Here is a 22,495-nt window from a genome sequence, read left to right on the forward strand (position 1 = left end):
TTAACCCAAATATTACCACATGAAACCACTGGAAGTAGTAGTGGCTGTAGACTATTACTATTAATACTACTTGCCTACTAATGTTTCAACCCACTTCCTTGCAGGCCAGGAGCCCAAGCCCAACTACTCATGATTCAGCATTAACAGGATTATATTTATAGTACCACTCAGTATGGGTCTTGGAGCAGGATGACAGCATGAGGCTGAGACTGCTGCACATTATTGGAGCTGTGTAAAATAGCTGAAAATGCATAGTGATTGCAGCGGGTGACAAAAGGCTACGATCTCCCAGGAATAACATCCTTATCCGTGATAAGCAGAAAAATTAGAAACAAAAAAATACTAGAGTAACATTTGCAAATCTTGAAAGGTTGCAAAACAGGCCCAATAATAAGGATCATGTCATGTTCAGGCTTTGGTTCAACAGATATTTGTACCCACTAGTCATCACAAAGATGAAACTGAAAACTGTCCCTGCTTCCAGGTCAATTGAAACTGCTGGAGTAAAGGGTCAAAGTCTGTAAGCGTTGTTTATATTTTATTGAAGCAAAAAACAGTTACAAAACAAAAATGGAATGCAGAGCACAACATTTACGAGGCACAACAACTGTTATTGCAACAAACTCTTTACCTCTGCTGAAAGATATTAAACTTGTTTGTAGATGCAGCAAGGGTTAAGGTCACATTTTTGTCTGAAAACATATGATTCAGATGGTATGGAAAGGCTCTTCATTGGTGTCTGCAAGCTCTCTCCAACAATACTTATCTGTGTCTTTGCCAACATTTCTCTGAAAGAATTCTTTCTGGTAATGAAAGTAAAATATTTATTAAACACATTTATACAAAACTTCTGATAAAAAATAATTGAGTACTTATAAATCTTTAAGGGCATTGAAGATGTTCCAGTTACAAAATAAAGAAAATCAGGTGGCTCAGTTGGTAATTACACCATTATGTATGATACTGAACAAAAATTACACTCAGAAAGTCAAAGAGGTTTTGAGATTAACAACCCTTCCTTCTCCACTGCCAATTATGAAAGCTCAGACGGTTATGGGACCTTGTATGCCTGTTTTATGAGCATGAAATGGATGCAACACAGGCCAACTTTGATACCAACTTCCTGCATCCCAACAGCACCTGAAAGACCTGCTTGAGTCATGCTTTTTTTATGGATTCCTGGCAACTGCTAAAGTGGGCTATAAGCTCCTCCCATGTATAAATAAGAGCTTTAGGCCCAGATTTTTACTATGAAGAGGGTATGGCTACCAATTTCAGGAAAAATTAATTTTCATCCCTGTTGCAATAAAGTCAGGGTCACGGATCCTGGTAGCAGAATGCAGGTGATCAGCTAAGTGCTAAGGCTGGCTTGTTAGAAGGTACTAGAAGCTTCTCTGGGACTTTGTCCCAGTTATGTTAGGCCCTCAACGGAGCTTCACCTCTTATACATTCAAATCCTCCATCCATTTGCTTACACCAAAAGCCAAAGGTCTGTAAGAAATAAGAACAGGAGTAGGCCATTTGGCTCCTCGAGATTGCTCTGCCTTTCAGTAGGATCATGGCTGATGTCATTCCTCATATCCATTTTTCTCAGTTTCCCCATAATCCTTGATTTCCTGACTGATCAACTACCTATCTATATCAGCCTTAAATATACTCAAGGATTCTGCCCCCACAGCTCTCTTTTGCAAGGGGTTCCAAAGACTCTGAACCCGCTGAGAGGAGAAATTCCTCCTCATCTCAGTCTTAAACTGGCACCCCTTTATTTTGAAACTATGTCCCTCTGGTCTTAGACTCTCCCACGAGGGAAACATCCTCTCAGCATTTATCCTGTTACACCCCTTAAGAAATCTACATGTTTCAATGAGATCACCTCTCATTCTTTTAAATTCCAGTGAGTAGAGTCCCAACCTGTTTAACATTTGCTCATAAGACAATCCCTCCACACCAGAGATCATTCTTGTGAACCTTCTCTGAACTGCCTCCATGGCCTCTTATACCTTCCATGCCAACTCATGCTCCCCTCAATACCCCATGGTTCCTTAAATTACCATAGCTCCCCCTCCACGTACATCTATAGCCCTTTATAATCCCCATATCAGCTAATTCCCCTACCTGCCCTCCAATGGCTCTTTACAGAACCATCGATGCTTTATATCCCCATGCAAATTCAACCAGTAAGTACCCCGAGGAGCCATTTGAGGATGAAGTAAACTTCTAAAAATCTAATATAGCTCTCAATTCATTGATTTGATACTTAAAAAGTACTTTCTTACATAAAAGCCCATTCGAAGCTTTGTAAAAAAAAATTCAGTTGCTTAATCTCATAATTACAACATTTTTTCTCCATACCTGACATGACAAACAGCTCTAAAACCTGTCAACTTAGAATCCCCTTGCTGATATAATTGTAACTTTTAGAAATCAGCCAAAAATAAATGGGAAATGTTAACAAACAACCATTAAAACTACTAGTACAGATTCTACACCTCTTGGCCTGTAAATCAAAGCAATGCAGTTTTTAAAAAATTTCATTGACAGGCACAGCCCATTTTTAGTTTTAAAAGGCTAGTGATTTAAATAACTTCAGACAAGACAGTTAAACGACTTTATCTTCCTTTCAGGATTATTTTTATCTAGTCCATAAATTGATAGTTCACACACTGCAGGTTAAGGCCGATAAATATCTGGCAGAAATGGGGAGTCAGGGAGACATACACGTCCAGGTGCCTCTTGCCATTTTTGAAGTTCACTCAGAATTCTTAACCAGTTATTAGAGCCTAAAAATTACTGCCCCAAAACTATTTGATTAAACATTTCTGTGGAGCCACATAGAGCAAGAACCAATCCCATGCTCTATAATTGTTGCAGTCGCCCTGTCTCCATGCCAACACTCCACTTGTCCCCTTCCTGGGCCTTCCCACAGTAACACTATCTGCGAAAGCACAGCAGACATAATTCACTTATCTAAATACTTGTAAATGAGGCTTTCCTCAACTGTTTTAAACCTATACCTTTACCAATTTCTAGGTTGTATTCACCAGGTTACTTGTGTGAGGCATTAGAAGATTGTTGTGGGAGCTATATTGTTGATAGCCAGCTGGTGAAGAAAGAACCAAGAGCCAGTCTTCTGAAAAGGTGTATTCACCAAGTGAAACATTGCAGGTATATATCTCCCGACTCCACTTTATTTTTGCGTCAATAAGTGTCTCTTGACACGTGCTCAAGATATTCTCTAATCAGTCTGTTCAGAAATGTAATTACATATTCTCTGGAGCAAGTGGGATTTGAATCCAGACTTTCTGGCTCAGAAGTAGGGACATTACCATTGTACCATGTAACGATACAATGGCTTTAAGAGGTGTATTTTGTCCTTTCTTTTAATATGAAGAAATGTTGAGACAGAGGTACCAAGCAGTCTGCTCAAAAACAATAAAGTAAACAGCTTGTGAGGCCTTGGGTACTTTTTTAAAGTTGGAACAATAGAAGCAGCCTGAATGTGTAGGGTCAAGCTCCCAGAGAGCCACGGTTTTTAGTTTCAGCTTCTGCAGATGCTGGGGTCTTGAAGCTGGATATGGAAGCTCGTATTTGTCTGTCTGTTACAGCTAAAAGCTGGGATTCTCTTCCTGCTGCTACAGTTGCATGTGAGCCATCTATTTTACAGAATTTGCTTTTGCCAAGCGTGTATTTATGAGATGTTGCTATATTGGAACAGTTGATTAGGAGTCATTAATACATACATTATTTTGTTAGGCATTTCGATAGAGTTACAATGAAGCCAATCCTTTTATTTTTATTTTGTTTGTATTTTAATAGGTGTTAAAAAAAGTGCGTTTTGTTTAAAGTTGAGTAGTTTGACCAATCAAATTGCATCTGGAACACAACGCCTTACACTTGCCTTTAAAATAAGAAACACTTAGCGTATAGATTATCTTCTTAACTTATTGAGGGGTTTGGTCTGGTCCATAACAACTGCAAGAGCCCCTAAGAAACCATGCCAAAGTCAGACGCCTTATCCAATAGGCAATGCAACCCTCTATGTACTCAAAGGATTTTTACCTCCATCACCAAACACTTGTGGAATTTTTTTTTTACTTATTAACCACCACGAGTGGTTCTCCATGGTGGGGGAGGGGGTGGTACGGTGGCTCAGTGGTTAGCATTGCTACCTCACAGTGCTACAAACCCAGGTTTGATTCCACCCTTGGACGGCTGTGTCGAGTTTGCATGTTCTTCCCGTGTCTGTGCGGGTTTCCTCCCACAGTCCAAAGATGTGCAGGTTAGGTGGATTGGCCATGCTAAATTGCCCATAGTGAATAGGATGGGAAATGCAGGGATGGGGTAGGGGGTGGGTTGTTCTATGGAGGGTCGGTATGGACTTGATGGGCTGAAAGGCCCGCTTCCACACTGCAGGGATTCTATGATCCAATAAAACACCCGTCTTCTCCAATTGATAAATTTATATGAAAAGCCCTAAGGGCCTAGGTGTGCTCAAAAAACTATTTTTCCAACCAAACTGTTCAGAGATGCTATCACACACCTCTGGAGCAGGTGAGACTTGTACCTAAGCTACCTGGTTCAGAGGTAAGGACACTATCACTGCACCACAAGAAGGCAAAACAGTAATACACAGAAACATAATCAACAGGACTTGTATCTTCATGGAGAACCCCAACAGATTTCTAATCCATCACCTTAACCACTCAGGCATGACTACAACCCCTCTTAATGTGCTCAAACAACCATCCAATAAATGCACTCCACTTGCACGTACTTGGCCTTAATCAAAACAATTCTGCTGGCATCATTGTTTGTTGGAGAGGAAGAGAGAAAATTAATACAAAACAAAGAAAATTGCAAAGGGCAGAAAAGGAAAATCAGGTAATGGTCCCATTCCAACCAACCTCATTTTCAATCCCTCCTAACTCTTTCCTTTTCTCCTGTGATCTGGAAAATTTTGCTTATCGTTTTGGAAGCACTAACCTAAGCAAAGAACACTTATTGCCATGTATATCCTTCTGGCCATTGCCATACACATGGCCTTAGCCTCCTTAATCTATATTCCTTCAGACTACTGCCATGCTCAAAACTCTATATAGTTATGGACCATTAGGAATCATGGTGGCTCACAAGCCCACAGCCACTCTACGATGAACACTTACAAGAATTAAAGACCCCATTCCCACAAGATGCAAAGCCAATGTAGTTTACAAAATACCATGCAATGACTGCCACAAACATTACATTGGACAGACAGGAAGGAAACTAACCATCAGAATAAAGAACACCAACTAGCAGCAAAATGGCACGATGAACTCTCCTTAATATCGGTACATTCAGACAACGAAGGCCATCAATTTAACTGGGACAAAGTAATCATAATAGCCCAAGCCAAATATAGACACACACGGGAATTCCTAGAGGCATGGTTCTCCACCAATACCTCAATCAACAAACCAATAGAATTGGACCCCATATACAAACCCATACAGATCAAAACCGGAAATGGCACTACTCACCATAACGGATGGGACAGTATCAATCCAAGTGGAGGAGAACAACATCGCTTCATCGGAGGCTTCACTGATGATGTCACCTAGCATGGTGACGAAATGTCTGAACAAAAACAAGCCAGCTCGGCGAGCAAGTCAACAACCTCATCCACTATCCGAGCTACAGACCTTTACCAAAACTTTACTTGATATAGTTATTGGAGCAGGATAATGGAAAAGTAAAACTCTGGAATATCAAAACTCTAGCATGGCAAATTGCTGTCTGAATAAGTCTAGGAGTTCATTATCTCTCTTAGTTTCTTTAAACAATGAGATAGAGAAGAGGATCCAAGAAAGAATGAACAAGAAAATAAGCAACAAAATGGTACTCGTACCTGTCCACTGTCATTAACTTTGGAGTCTCTGGAAATGAAGCTGGGATAGCAGGGTTCTTCTTGGCAATTGGAAAACTCCCATCAACAATATTTGTGGATAACATTTGGGAGTTCCTAGTGGATTGCAATATCTGACATTTAATCAAACAGCAATTGTAAGAACTTAAAAAATAACAGGAGTTAGCTTAAGTATCAACCGATTAGGAGCTGCTGCTTCACTGGTTTCTTTCAATACAGAGCCTCTTCAGCCAATCTGCACAGAGAGATCACTGGAGATACAGCCTGGCAAACTCACACAGGTTAGCTTATTGGTCAAAATGTGTGATGGTGATCCAGATTTGGAGTGAACAAGTCAGACTGTCCAACTGCGGACAGCCACTGTTCTAAGTTGTAAAGTGAAGTTCTGGGAATTGACAGATATTTTGTGGCTTTGTGGACCACACCCTCAATGCAGTATTTAACCCTAAACTAAGCTTTCAACCTTTTATCCTGACTAAGACCACATACTTGCACTTCACGTCACGCTGCCCATCTCTACCTTTGCCTCAGCTCATCTGCTTCTGAAACTCTCATTGATATCTTCACTACTTTCAGAATCAACTGTTCCAATATTCTCCTGATTGCCTCCAGAAACTTCAGCTCTGCTCCCCATATCCTAATTTGCTCCATCCACTTCTCCAACACCCCTGTCCTTGCTGAATTATTAGATTCCAGTCCAGCAACATCTCAAATACAAATGTTCAAATCCTTGCATCTTCCCTCCCGACCTCTATAGTCTCTGATCTACAACCCACTGAATTCTCTGCCTTCCTACAAATCTGCCTCTGTGCACCCCAAACTGCACATAAAAAGAAGTAATGGGTTTTCCATGTTTCTCGTGCTGAATAATAGAGAAGTTGTTGGTTTGCTGAGTTGGCTGGACAGCTGATTTGTAATACAGAGTGATGCCAACAGTGTGGGATCAATTTCCACAACAGCTGAAGTTACCATGAAGTGCTTCTCAAACTTGCCCCTTGACTATGGCACAGAGAAACCTTTAGGTTAAACCACCACCAGTTGTCTCTCTCTAATAAGAGAGTAGGACTGTGGCAACTCTACCTTTTAATACAGAGAGATCGTTAATGTAGTTCAGAGTAATACTGAATCTAGATGCGCTGATGTGATTTTTTGTTTGTTTTATTTTTCCTGAAACTGTGTCCTGTGTTCTGGTCTATGCAAGTAACCATTGTGCTGTGAGACAAGGATGTGTTTCTCCTTTCGAAACTAGACACTTAAGCAGGACTAGTGAGACTATTGTTTTCGATGCCTGGGCCTCTCTTCCAGCATTAATGCATTTTAGTTTCACCATGTTTAAGAATCTGTGTTATTAATATCCTGTGAATAGTAAATAGTCCAAAATCTATTTTCGTAATATTCTATAAAATAAATTATGCGTGTACACTTGACGCAAATTGCTACAGAAGTCTTCACTGACCGATTGTTACTGTTAATTGACTTTAAGGCAGCTTCTTCTGAAGATTTCCCAGCGCCTCTTGAAAATGAGCTTTATTGCAGAATTCTTGTTGGAATCTCAGCTTGTACCTGCTGCACACAACAGCAGTGCTCTCACACAACTGTAGCCTGGGCACAGCATTGCCGATATGTGCAGCTGCACAGTGTGAACTTCATGTTGTCTGGCACTCCACCAACCACAATTCTTTGCTAACCAGAACTTCTGCATTTCCCTACTCCATTTTAGCAAGTAGAAGCCATTCAGCTTATCCAGGACCAGACTACCTCCGAGGTCTCCTTGATATGGCTAGACAAGCTTTTGTGAGAGGTGGTGGTGGTCCATATTCATCACCACCATTATCATTTTTAATTTTTCCAATGCATGAATTTAAACACCATCTTGCCATTACAACATCCATTAACCACAGAAAAGCCAAAGTGAGAAGTGCAAAAGTATTGACACTAGGTAGAAAATTTTCATCTGTAGATATATTGAAAAGGGCAAGAATCAGGAAGTTTTGATTAAAGAATATAAAGGTAAAATCACTACAGTTCAGCGATAGTAGGAGCTGCCGATGCTGGAGAATCTGAGATAACACGGTGTGAAGCTGGATGAACACAGCAGGCCAAGCAGCATCAGAGGAGCAGTAAACCTGACATTTCGGGCTGGGACCCTTCTTCAGAAATGGAGGAGGGGAAGGGGGTTCTGAAATAAATAGGGAGAGAGGGGGGAGGTGGATCGAAGATGGATAAAGGAGAAGATAGGTGGAGAGGAGACAGACAGGTCAAAGATGCGGGGTTAGAGCCTCTTACTGGCTCTAACCCCGCCTCTTTGACCTGTCTGTCTCCTCTCCACCTATCTTCTCCTTTATCCATCTTCTATCCACCTCCCCCTGTCTCCCTATTTATTTCAGAATCCCCTTCCCCTCCCCCACTTCTGAAGAAGGGTCTAGGCCCGAAACGTCAAGCTTTCCTGCTCCTCTGATGCTGCTTGGCCTGCTGTGTTCATCCAGCTTCACACCGTGTTATCTCACTATAGTTCAGCTCTGTCAGAGAGGGACAACTGGTGGTGAGTTTACATTGAGGGTCACTACATCTCAGATTAGGTCAAGAACGTGGGCCCTTCACAATGATCTCAGCCATTGCCACTGGTGTCACTCTACATTGTAAACCAACCATCAGACCAAATGAGCTAACCAACTCCTTTAAAGAGTGTGCTTTTGGTTCAGCCATGATATATGATATCAGAGCCAAGAAGAATAATCGCTGAAGTGTTTTGCTAGTTCTGAATCAAATAAAAAATGTCACCTGTCTTCATGAGCCAAGGTTAGAACATCTAGACAGCACTTTATATGATTTAATTGAAATGTTCAGAGGCCCCACCCCTTTTTCTCTTGCCCAATGCTCATTGAAACAGCAAAAAAATTAATAAAAAAATTAAATAGACTAAACCACGTGTATTTTCTAATTATGGATTTCATGTTTTAAAGTTTATTACAGAATTGGAAGGTGAATAAAAATTGGTGAATGAAAATTGGCTGATCAAATGCTGCAGAGAAATACTTTCAGAGATAATGGGAACTGCAGATGCTGGAGATTCCAAGATAATAAAATGTGAGGCTGGATGAACACAGCAGGCCAAGCAGCATCTCAGGAGCACAAAAGCTGACGTTTCGGGCCTAGACCCTTCATCAGAGAGGGGGATGGGGAGAGGGAGCTGGAATAAATAGGGAGAGAGGGGGAGGCGGACCGAAGATGGAGAGTAAAGAAGATAGGTGGAGAGGGTGTAGGTGGGGAGGTAGGGAGGGGATAGGTCAGTCCAGGGAAGACGGACAGGTCAAGGAGGTGGGATGAGGTTGGTAGGTAGCTGGGGGTGCGGCTTGGGGTGGGAGGAAGGGATGGGTGAGAGGAAGAACCGGTTAGGGAGGCAGAGACAGGTTGGACTGGTTTTGGGATGCAGTGGGTGGGGGGGAAGAGCTGGGCTGGTTGTGTGGTGCAGTGGGGGGAGGGGATGAACTGGGCTGGTTTAGGGATGCAGTGGGGGAAGGGGAGATTTTGAAACTGGTGAAGTCCACATTGATACCATATGGCTGCAGGGTTCCCAGGCGGAATATGAGTTGCTGTTCCTGCAACCTTCGGGTGGCATCACAATGATGCCACCCGAAGGTTGCAGGAACAGCAACTCATATTCCGCCTGGGAACCCTGCAGCCATATGGTATCAATGTGGACTTCACCAGTTTCAAAATCTCCCCTTCCCCCACTGCATCCCTAAACCAGCCCAGTTCATCCCCTCCCCCCACTGCACCACACAACCAGCCCAGCTCTTCCCCCCCACCCACTGCATCCCAAAACCAGTCCAACCTGTCTCTGCCTCCCTAACCGGTTCTTCCTCTCACCCATCCCTTCCTCCCACCCCAAGCCGCACCCCCAGCTACCTACCAACCTCATCCCACCTCCTTGACCTGTCCGTCTTCCCTGGACTGACCTATCCCCTCCCTACCTCCCCACCTACACCCTCTCCACCTATCTTCTTTACTCTCCATCTTCGGTCCGCCTCCCCCTCTCTCCCTATTTATTCCAGTTCCCTCCCCCCATCCCCCTCTCTGATGAAGGGTCTAGGCCCGAAACGTCAGCTTTTGTGCTCCTGAGATGCTGCTTGGCCTGCTGTGTTCATCCAGCCTCACATTTTATTATCAGAGAAATACTTTGTTTTTTTAACAAATTAATTTCAGAACTTAACATTGCCATTCGTAAAATTTACAATACAGACGAAACTGGTTTACTTTGGTATGTTTGCCAGAATCTACTCTGGCTGGTGGAAGTGAATCTGGTTCTACTGGTTTTAAACAGATAAAGACAGGATTACCTTACAGCTGTGTACAAATGCTGCAGGCTCACTTAAAGAGAGACCTTTGATGGTTGGAAAATTAAATGTCCTAGGTCATTTAAAGGTGTTACAGTTACCTGTAATTTACAATGTGCAGCGCAACACATGAATGGAAAAGACCTTTTTCAAGAATGATTTTAGCATGCTTTTGCACCGACAGTGAAAGAAACTTTTTTAAAAAAATAGACACCTTGAAGAGAGGGAAGCAATTGTACAGCTCACCCTCATGAATCTGAATTAGTGAAAGGCAACATTTTTACCAATTTCCTGTCTCCCAAAGTTAATTTATTGATTTAACCTATCAGAGTGTCATCAGAACATGAAATGTTATTATACAAGACATTTCAAGAGAAAGCTTATCAATCACAAAGGCACGATACAGAGCTTTAAATCTGTATGTAGCATTGAAGCAATTAAATGTGGCTGTTCTTGGAAATTAGTGAAATGTGCAACACCAAGGAAAACTTGAGAAAAATTGTTACTCAGTGTTATACATTCAGAAGGATCTTCTGATGAAGAGGATTTTGAAGGATTTAATGCAAGACCTAGAATAAATACATTATTGGAAATTATGGAAATGGTGAATGATACTCCTTCTACACATCCAACGGCAAACTTCACGGAAGTGAGATAGGACAAAATATTGGACGCTGAAGTGACATGTACTCTTAACAATACAATAATTATGCTGAGTGTTGTGAATCGCCAAAAGCCAAAGGAGGCTAATAAAAGTTTTCAGTGAAGAGGAGAAAACAGGTTAATGTGACTTCAGCTTTTAAGTTGGTGATTAAATTTGCTGAAAAACAGACTTGATTCTGTGTAAAAGCTTGTGCCATTTCACATTCTGCACGCTACTTTTATGCAAAAAGGCAGAAGGCAATTTGGTATTTATTCAACGAAACATGCAGGACCAATCTGCTATGCCTTCTACATCTTTGGGGACGGTTGAAAGAGAACCTGAAAAATTGTTTTTTTTTGAGTACCTGGAGATATTTTCTAATCATCTTGTTCATATATCTCATGAGACACCACTGGAACAGGACTTGTGTGCTATATTAGAACAATAATACTGCAGAGCCAGGCAAAAGCAGAGGAGTTGAGCAAATATTTTGTAGTATCCCAAAAATACTAAATAATCAGGGGTTAAGTGGAGGGTGTGGGAGGATGAAGCAAATAACTATTACCAGAGAAAAATGGAGAGTCATAGAGTCATATAGCATGGAAACAGACCCTTTGGTCCAACTTGTCCATGCTGACCAAGTTTCCCAAATTAACCTAGTCCCATTTGCCCATATCCCTCTATACCCTTCCTATTTATGTACCTAAATGGAAACTAATGGAGCTAAAGGTCAATGAGTATCTTGGACATAATGGGTTGCATCCTAGGATATTAAAGAAATTAGTGCATTCATTATCTTTGTAGCAAAGGATAGTGAATCCTTAGATTCTGGAAGAGTCACAGACGACTGGAAAATTTCCAGTGTTACACCCTTATTTAAAAATGGAGGAAGACAAAAAAAAATCAGACAACTTTAGGTCAGTTAGCTTAACATCAGTCATTGGGTAAATGTTAGTGTCTATTATAAAGAATGTAATAGCAGAGCATTTAGAAATGCGTAATACAATCAAGCAGCATCAGCATGGTTTCCTGAAGAGGAAATTATGTCTGAAAACCTTATTACAGTTCTTTGAGGAGTAACAAGCAGGGAAGCCAGTAGGTGCAATATATTTAGACTGCTAAAAGGCACACGAAAAAGTAGCACAGAAAAAGCGACTGGAGTTGGGATAAAGGAGGCATTTTCACAAATGGCAGCCTGAAACTAGCGGAGTGCCAAAGGGATCAGTGCTGGGACCACAATTATTTACAATATATATTAATGACTTGGATGGTGTAAGTGAATATACTATCATTAAGTTTGCAGTTGACACAAAAATAGGTGGGAAGGTAAGTGGTGAGGATGACACAGGGAGTCTACAGAGGAATATAAGAAGGTTAAGTGATTGAATAAAAACTTAGCAGATGGGATATAATATGGAAAAATTGAGGGTATGCACTTTGGCAGGAACAATAGAGCTGAATATTATTTAAATAGGGAAAGACTGCAGGAAGCAGCAGCACAGAAGGATTTGAGTGGATGTATCAGAAAAACACTGGCATCCAAGTTCAGTGGGTAATAGGGAAGGCAAATGGAATTTTGGCCTTTATTTCAAAAGATTTGGAGTAAAAAAGTTGGGAAGTCTTGCTAAAACCATACAAGGCACTGGTCAGATCACAACTGCAATACTGTGAACAGTTTTTGTCCCTACATGAGGAATGGTATACTGGCATTGGAAGCAGTCCAGGGAAGGAAGAGATGAAGAGGAATTTTCTTATCTCTATGGGGAGTGAATCTTTGGAATTCTTTGCTGCAGAAGGCTGGTGAGGTTGTGTAGTTAAGCATATTCAAGGCTGAGCTAGACAGATTTCAAATCATGAAAGGAATTAGGGGTTGTGGGGATAAGGCAGGAAAGCAAAGTTGAGGATTATCAGATCAGACATGATCTCATTGAACGGCAGAGTGAACCCGAAGGGCCGAATGGCCTATTTCTGCTCCTATGTCTTATTACCTTACACATTAATTTGTGATTTAATACACCGTTGAAGATTAGAAGTAAAATTGGATGTGCAGAGGGATCTTGGTGTCCATGTACATAGATCCCTGAAAGTTGCCACCCAGGTTGATAGTGCTGTTAAAAAGGCTTACGGTGTGTTAGGTTTTATTGGTAGAGGGATTGAGTTCCGGAGCCGTGATGTCACGCTGCAACTGTACAAAACGCTAGTGCGGCCTCATTTGGAATACTGCATGCAGCTCTGGTTGCCCCATTACAGGAAGGATGTGGAAGGATTGGAAAAAGTGCAGAAGAGATTTACCAGGATGTTGCCTGGTCTGGAGCGCAGGCTCTATGAAGAATGGTTGAGGGCATTGGGTCTGTTCTCATTGGAGAGAAGGAGGCTAAGAGGGGATTTAATAGAGACATATAAGATGATCAGAGGATTGGATAGGGTGGACAGTGAGAGTCTTTTTCCGAGGATGGTGACTTCAGCTTGTACAAGGGGGCACAGCTACAAATTGAGGGGTGATAGATTTAAGACAGACGTCAGAAGCAGGTTCTTTACTCAGAGAGTGGTAAGGGCGTGGAATGTCCTGCCTGCCAATGTAGTTAACTCAGCCACATTAGGGGCATTTAAGCAGTCCTTGGATAAGCATATGGATAATGATGGGATAGTGTAGGGGAAGGGGCTTAGATTAGTTCACAGGTCGGTGCAACATCGAGGGCCGAAGGGCCTGTTCTGCGCTGTATTGTTCTATGTTCTAAAGAATATTGTTCTTTACACCCAGTGGACCTACACCTTCTTTCATATTTTATTCTTTGAAAGTTCATGCTACAAGTATGCAATACTGCATCAGGAAACATAACTCTCAGTTAACTAGCATTTTTGATTAACTGGTACCATCCAGCCCCTGTGCAGGCCAGAAAATAAAGTTTTTAATGTGGATCATTTCATGCTTAAAAAAACTGGATGTCATCAGTTTGGACTGACAAACCATGTGTCTCTTATTTTAAAAAAAGCTACCCTTATGACAAATTAAACACCCAGTAATTTCTGATTTACATAAAATATCCCATGTCAGCCAGTAAAATTACTCAATGTTTTTAATGCTATATCGTCGTAAGTACAGGTGTATGACAAAACCAAGCACATTGGAGGCAAAATACGAATTTGGAAAATCCATTCTGTCCAAAGTATTATGTATAATTATTCAATGTGTCCATATAAGAAACAGGAGTCCATGTACGCCAGTTGGCTCCTCGAATCTATTCTGCCTTTCAATAAGATCATGCTAATCCGCTACATCGACTCTACTTTCTTGCCCTATCCACATGGAGATCTACAGCACTGAAAAAGGCCTTTCGGCCCACTGGGTATGTGCCAGTCAAAAACAAGCACCTGAGTATTCTAAGGTAACAAGGTGTAGAGCTGGATGAACACAGCAGGCCAAGCAGAATCAGAGGAGCAGGAAGGCTGATGTTTTGGGCCTAGATCCTGCTCCTCTGATGCTGTTTGGCCTGCTGTGTTCATCCAGCTCTATACCTTGTTATCTCAGTTTCTCCAGCATCTGCAGTTCCTACTATCTCTCAGCATCCTGTTTCCACTTTTTCCTCATACTCTGATTCCTTTAGCCCTAAGAATGATATGCAATGCCTTCTTGAAAATACTTAATGTTTTGCCATCAACTACTTTCTGTGGTAGAGAATTCCACAGACTCACTACTCTGAGTGAAAAAAGTTCTCCTCATCCAAGTCCTAATTGGCCGACCCTGTATCCTTAGACAGTGACCACGGTCATCGGGAATATTCTTCCTGCTTTTATCCTGTCTAGTTGTTTGAATTTATGAGATCCCATCTCATTCTGCTAAACACCAGAGAATATAATCCTGATCAACCCAATCTCCCTTCATATGTCAGTCCTGCCATCCCAGGAATCAGGCTGGTAAACCTTTGTTGCATTCCTTCCATGGCCAGAACATCCTTCCTCAGAAAAGGAGACCAAACTGTCCAAATTACTCCAGGTGTGGTCTCACAGAATCCTTGTACAATTGCAGCAAGACAACCCTGCTCCTATACTAGAATTCTCTTGCTTAGAAGACCAACAAACCACTTGACCCACCTGCTGCAGTGAGTGGTGTGTGAGAACACCCGGATCCCATTGCATCCCCCCACCCCCTGCATTCTCAAACTATCACCGTTTAGATAATAATCTGCTCTCCTGGTTTTGTTACCAAACCTCACATGTATACACATTATACTTCATCTGCCAAGCATTTTCCCACTCACTCAACTTGTCGAAAGTGAAGCATCTCTGCATCCTCCTCAAAGTTCACCCTCCCACCCAGCTTTGTGTCATCTACAAATCTGATATTATATTTCATTCCTGCATCTAAATCATTAACATATATTGTGAATATATAGGGTTCAAGCACTTACTGTTGCAGTACACCACTAGTCATTGGTTGTCATTCAGAAAATGACCCATTTATTCCTATTCTTTGTAGGTGTAACAAAGTCTGCCTTCTCAATGAAATCTGCACGGAGCAGGCTGCATTACAATTATTTTAATCAACTTGTTCAGACATGTTATGACTCCTCCTCTTGAACCCAAGCATCATAGCTTACAGGTCAGGACACTACCACTACAATAGAAGACCTCCTAACTTTAACTGAAAGCCACATTTTGGAAGAACAGAGCAAGGCACTACTAAGATTCAAATTTAGGGTCTCCTGTTCATTACATCCTAAATAATATAACCCTATAGAAGATCCCTGTAATTCCAAAGCAAGCACTTTCATAATAACACTTTGTCTTCTTTACCCCTTTCTGGGATTCAATATACTTTGTGGTTCAGCTCAAGTCCTGCCTGAATTCTATCATACTCTTTCCCCCATAAACCTTACACAGTTGTTAAGTCCTGAAAGTTGTGGAATAGAAAGAGTATGGAAATTGCATTTCCAATCCTCCTCAGGTCATGTTCAATTAACAATCAAATTTCACCAGAATTTACCCCAAGATGCTTTTCACCCCGATTTTGTTTTCTGAAGGTCCACTACCAAAAGGAAGGGAGCAAGACAGGAATAAGCCAGTAATAGCTCTTAAGCAATGAATCTCAACTTCCATTACGGAAATATTTGACTGTACACCCAGCTTAATGATCTGTTTCATCCTTGCTCTTTGACACTGCATCAGTAATTGGACCCATTTACAATGCTGGAACTAGACTGTTGTTTAATACTCTTTGGTTAGGTGATGCAGTAGGTTTTGGTACAGTGTGCTTCTGTAACATCAAGACAACATACTCAGCCATATTTTTCAACAACTGCCTTCTCTGTTATCCTCTGTATTCTCTATCATTTGTAATGTTCTCTTAGTTTGGCTTAAGGGCAGTATGTAGCATTTCTGTAAAGTGGTGCTCTGCTGAAACTGATTCAAGGAGGAAATGTGAAAACATCCAGAACAAGCCTGCCAGGAATTACCATGAACAGGCCATGGGTCCACTTAACGATGACCAATGTCAATCCTAGGTCACTTTGTTCTTGTCCCACTTTCACTGAAAGCATGAGTAGCAGAATCTGAAATTTGACTTACAACCATGAATCGCCAATAATAGAGAACTTCCTTCAAGTGTCCTAACTATTCAGATGCTTTTTACCATAAGAAAGGTGAGGCCTATTTAGCATAATTCAGTTGAAAATCTCAGAACCATAACACTGAACTCATACCTCATTCTAAGAAAAGCTGAAGATGCACAGTTGCCCTGACCATGAAGATAACATGGTTTATTGGATGCTATCAAAAACGTTGGCTGAAGACGTGACCCGAACTGCTTCCTAGTCCTTGGATTTGGTGGTTTGGCCAGAAATGGACTGAACAAGTGTAGACCAGTGCGGTGTTTAAGCTTCAAAAAGAACATGAATAATAGTAATAAACTTTTTTTTTCAACCTTCTTTCCTCAAGATAGCGACTATTGCTGGATTATGTTCTATGGTTTCCATCTCCCCCTCTGGTACCTCACCGAAGTAGGCATTTTAATGAACAAGTGGAGCCAGAAGAGAGATAGGTAACAATTCATCCCAACTATATCTGAAATGATCTCCCTTACAATCTACAAATAAGAACAAGCATAGGCCATTCAACCCTTTGACCATGTTCTCACATTCAATTAGATCATAATAGTTGATACAACCAATAGAACTTCCAGAGTTTCCCAAATTCAACCCTTTTGCGGCATTGAAGCACAAGGGAATATCAGAGGGAGGAAATCATTTCTGAATTCTTCACTTCCTTGTGACAGTTTCCACAAGTGCTTGAACCTGGGAGGGTACCAGGCAACAGTGGGGGCTTTGTAGCTTGGGATGATGTGATTGAGCAAAAGTCACGCCCCCACCCCATAAAACCAACAAGGATTACTTCTGGGTTAGAAACGTAAAACAAAACTCAAGAATTAAACAAAACAGACTGCAATAAAATCAGAACACACCTGATTGAACAGGTCGGTCATTCGATTCAAGTGCTTTTGGCGACTCTGATTAACTAGTTGCTGTCTGGCATCCCAGTGCTGCATGCTGGATTTTACACGTACTTCAAGCCTGTTTGCAAATCTGTACAGATCCTCGTCAACCTCTTCATCCTTGCTGTTGACATCAGACATCCTGTTGTTCAAATAATTTCTTAAAGGAGAAAGAAAGACAAAGATGAATGACTGAATCTGGTCCAGCACTTTAGATGTTCCTTTGCCTCTATTCTCTGTGGGCTGTTCAAAGCAACACAATTGAGCTGAAAGACAGTGATTTATCGAGTTAATTCTTCCTCCTAACAAAGTGACCGAGACCTAGCATACACTAGGCAATGAAATCCACAGGGATATGCTACCAAAATTATATCCCAAATTCTTTTCCAGGCACTCTCTTCACTCATCTCCCAAAGACACCAACTCAGGCTTTAGTCTCAGGCATTTCCAGCACAACCATGGAGAGCACCAGAACTGAAAGCAACTGTAACCTCGTGCACTTTTCAGCAATGCAGACAAGAACCTTTGTTAACCTTTTGACTTTTCTAGCCTCAGGGTGTGAAGGTCCAGGATAGCATGCCAGAACCTATCCTGGCTGAAATCAGCCGACTCTGCACATATTTGGAATGAAGCAAGGGAGTTTCCAGTTTAAGCCATGCAATACTATATGGCACATTATAATAGAACACATGGATATCAGAAATGTGGAAGAATAAGCCCATAGAGGTTCATCTCTTTCAAATACATTTTAATAATAGCCAACTTTGGCTCTTTTTTCTACTTTTTATTTTATTATCCTGCCTAGGATTCACCAAGAGATTGGGTGGGCTTGTATTTATTTTCAGCAAAAATATGGTACAGGTGCTGTAGACAACCAAGATCACTAAATTATCAAGTGCACCATGAGCCTATTATCTAGAGCTAGCAATGCAAATTAATACCAAGCTTACCAATCTTTATTTGCTACAGCAATTAAGCTTCTTGCTTGAATCTATTACCAGTAATCTAATGGTTCAGTGGGCAAATACAATATGGTTCTGTGCCATGCAAACTGGTAAAGTCCCATATTTAATACTTAATCTATGCTCACTGAGATGATATTAGGTAGGGCAATATTAGGGCTGCAATAAGTGGGATCAGCATCTTGGTTCTCAGGAGAGGGGAAAGAAACAGCCTGGGACCTTACTCCTGATACCAATGACAGATATATGTGGGTAAAAACAGAATTTAGTTTGGCTGTCATTCATAGCTAATAGACTGTTGACAGTCAAGAGTAGATTTTCCAAATAATGTCAATTTAGTGTCTGCAGTAATCCATTTACTACTGTCAGATCTATAAGAACTATCACGTGAAGAGCAGAAATAGATGAAGATCTGAAGATTGTTGCAGACACATCTGAGAGTAAGTCACTTTTTTCCAGGAGAGGGTGAATAATTGTGGGAAAAGGTATGGAATACTCCTAAGAAATAAATTACAAATAGTAATTTGGTAGTACAGAACATAAAATTTAAACAAATCTTACAATTAACTGTCAGTCATCATTAACTGGTGTAGTCTCAATATAAATGCCTCCTCCAATAGGAGTCTACATGCCAACCAATCAGCACTCTCCACCCCAGTAAGAATGTCATTTCCCCATTACTTTGCTATTTTGTGTGACTTGCCCTGATAAGCATAAGATGAAAAGCTTTGACAAAATATGTCTTTTTTCAACAATACTAAAGAAATTACACATCTAGCAGGTCTCGGAAACATCCAAAGGAATTGAACACCACAGATTTCAGAAATTGCTGTTATGTGGCTACACACAGCAGCCATTTTACCTGTAGCAAATAGAAAAGACCCACAAACAGCAAAGTCATGGTGAATGATTTTTTTTGTGTTGTTAGTTGAGGGTGGAATGTTGGCCAGGAATATACAATTCTTTACTTCAAAGAATGCCATGAAATCCGTAGCATTCTTGTTTTACCAAATCATTTGGAAGATGGCACTTCTCACAGGGCAAATTCCTTCAGTATTGCACTCAGAGTTTGGAACTGATTTATATGATCAAATCCTGCAGTGGGGCTCAAAGTCACAGCCTTCTGACTCAGAGGCGCCTCATTAAGTCAAGCTGACACTCCCATGGAAAACTGGAAACTTCTAACCAATTTTAAACATTGATACTTATTATAAATTTGTGCCCATTTAACCCAACAACAACTTTTAGTGAAAATTATATTAGTTTGGTCAGATTGGTATCAACTGCATCTTTTAATGACAGATATGCATCCACCTGAGTGTTTGGATATGACGGAAGGTGATGTACTTTCTGAATAAGTAAGCCAGTCGAAGCTGAACTGTAGTTAATGTTTGGTGAATAAGATGAGTTGCTATGGCATGGAGTTGTCTGGAAATGATACCATTATACACTGCTTGGTCCAATGTTTTATAATTCGTTCTTAGGTATGTCACATTTACAATATATGATCCATCTACGATTTTGTTGGTATCAGCAGCCTGGAAGACCTTTCCCCTGGGTTGTACTGTTCTTTCTAATGTCTCTGATCCCATATTGGGCAGAAGAACTCCTTCCTTCTTAAAAGATTCTGCCTGTAATTTAGTTTCGTTTCCTTTAAGCCCAAGGACATTATCGATAGAGTATAAATTCTTGGTTGCTTCTCGAATCTGAATTAACTGGTCCATTCCAGCACGAGAGGACATTTTCTCAAGTGTCAAAACTGTGTCTAAGGCCTCCAGGGTTTTTTCACAGAAGTGGGCTTCTTCCTGGGTCATATTTTTGTCTTCTTTGGCCTCTTCAATGAAATATTGAATTTGGGCACTTAATTCATCAAGTGCAATCTCTTGAATGATACTGAATCTGGAAATTTCTTCTAGAAGTTCAGCTAAAGTCGTAAATTCAGGTTGTTTCTCCTTTAATTTGTCCACTTGGCTTTCCTTTGTTGGCACTAATACATGAATAGGTTGTTCACTATGCTCTTGCTTGGTGTTCTGCACTGGCTTGGCAAACATTTCTTTGAGTGCTTTCTCAATCACTCCATATAGATTTTTTAATTCAGCAGACTTGAGAAGAGCTTGGACCTTACAGACGTCACCTGGAGAAAGTTCTTTGCCACTGCTCAATCCGTGATTCAGTGAATACAAAACAGCAGTTTGAAAATCTGTCAGCAAGTCCACAGCCATTTTCTTAGCCTTGGTCTTCAAAGCTTCTTCCTTCCGAGCAGATGCCCTCCGTTTCTTTTCTGCAATCGGATCAGATTTATGCATCTTGCACTGAACGGCTTCAGTAAGAACTGTCTCCGGTTTGGGCTGAGTTGTGGGAACGATACTTCCATCGGACATTTCTGTGGGAACAGCTTTCCCTTCAGATTTTTCTTTGGGAATGTTTCCTTCCTTGGATACTTCTAGGAGAGTCTGTGGTTCCTGAGGTTCTGCAAATGAACTTTTCCCTGTTGTGGATTTTGTCCTTTGTTCGTCAAGTCTATCATGCCCCTCAACAAGAATATTTTTGTGCTCCTTACTAAAGAGATATTTCCCCCTGAGACTTTCTATGGGAATGATTTTGTCCTTTGACTTTTTCACAAGCGTAGTTCTTTTATTTGTTTTGGGTGTCTGCTTTGTTTTTATTTGCACATCATCAGATGGAAACAAATTTTCAGATGTGATTTGCTCATGAGAGACTGTTTTCTTAATGTTTTGGAGTTGTGCAACTTTGGACCTCAAAACTTTAATGGTGTTTTCCAGATTGTAGTTGGTGCTACATGCTTCCCTGTAATGATGTTCTGCTGATTCAGCACGTGTTTTAAGTGCACTACTGTGCTCTCGGAGAAGTTTTAGCTCATTCACTAGATTATCTTCAGCACCCTGGGAGCCAAATGAATCTGACTTTCTCAATTCATTTTCCACCTCAAAATATTCCTGTGACCGAATGTGAAATGCTTTGTGAAGATTCTCTATAAATTTCCTGATGTATCTGAAAGCAATTGTCTGGGCTTTCTTGCAAGGAGGAGATTTTGCGATGTCTGTTAGTATCATATCAATCTCTCCTACTGCGGCATCCAACTGTTTTGCAACGTTTGGTTCGACCATTTTCGCTGTACTCATTGGTTGCATATCCAGGAGATGCATGAGTGTTTTGGGATCCATCTTTTTCTCCCTCCACCATTTCAAAATAGTACCTTTACCATCAGGTCCTGAAAACAATCACAATATAACACCAATTACTGTACACTATCATATATTATGTTCCAAAACATTTTGAAAGTGTTGTTATATCAATACAAAGTCTTTCTCTTTCTTTCAATCAAAATCGGATAGTACTTGCATTTTGATTTTAACATTGTACAATACAACTTTCTAAATGACAACTTGGCTCAATGATAGCACTCTCACCTCAGCTGACTGATCATGGATTCAAGCTCCATTCAGGACTTGAGCATCTAATCTAGGCTGATATCATGTAGGATTGAGTTATTTTTTAATAGGACTTGACCAAGGAAGTTAAGTATTAAATTATATATGTTTAATTATGATTAATTGTTAAACATGTTCTGCAGTGAAGACGTTGTATGGTCAGGTTAAAGTAAGGGCATTTATGGTTCCTGTTTTATGGCTGAAACTAATGTAAGCTTAAAAACCAAAACAACCGTGGATGCTGGAAATCAGAAACAAAAACAAAAATTGCTGGAAAAGCTCAGCAGGTCTGGCAGCATCTGTGGAGAGAAATCAGAGTTAACGTTTCAGGTCCAGTTCTGAGGAAGGGTCACTGCTCTCTGACCTGCTGTTTCCAGCATTTTCTACTTTTATGTCAAGTTGTTGAGGCTTGCTGTACAGGTTATGGTGGAGGACAATCAGCAGAAATCCAACCACACCCAGATTCAAAGGAAGCATTTTGAATGTAGTATGTCTGCATTATGGACTATCACATTAAAGACTTGCCTCAAAACAGAACAGTAGCCAACTCACCTCCATAAAAATGAAATCGATATGATACGTCAGAATATATATCCATAATAATACTTAACAATGAGTCTAGTCATAATTTGTGTCATGTTTGTGGTGTGTACATATCATTCAGCAAGACAGAGTTACTGTGGCAACATGCACCTCTGTATGCATATTA

At 40.8% G+C, this 22,495-nt stretch overlaps 1 protein-coding gene across 5 annotated transcripts in view; it reads right to left on the reverse strand.

Moving 5' to 3' along the window:
- Nucleotides 1-521: 521 nt before the first annotated feature.
- LOC125448172 (uncharacterized) overlaps nt 522-22,495 on the reverse strand; it is a 34,854-nt gene continuing 12,880 nt past the window's right edge. For 4 of the 5 annotated variants that reach the window (XM_048523254.1, XM_048523255.2, XM_048523252.2 and 1 more), the window contains 5 exons: nt 19,649-21,566; nt 17,343-17,532; nt 16,585-16,760; nt 5,888-6,001; nt 522-803 (listed from right to left, as the gene is read on the reverse strand). In XM_048523254.1, the coding sequence (XP_048379211.1) occupies nt 647-803; nt 5,888-6,001; nt 16,585-16,760; nt 17,343-17,532; nt 19,649-21,566 (2,555 nt within the window). In that variant the 3' untranslated portion in view covers nt 522-646. The remainder of the gene's footprint in view (nt 804-5,887; nt 6,002-16,584; nt 16,761-17,342; nt 17,533-19,648; nt 21,567-22,495) is intronic. The other variant, XR_007246664.2, reaches the window with a different exon arrangement.

This window comes from Stegostoma tigrinum, chromosome X, assembly GCF_030684315.1.
Source record: "Stegostoma tigrinum isolate sSteTig4 chromosome X, sSteTig4.hap1, whole genome shotgun sequence".
Lineage (NCBI taxonomy): Eukaryota > Metazoa > Chordata > Chondrichthyes > Orectolobiformes > Stegostomatidae > Stegostoma > Stegostoma tigrinum.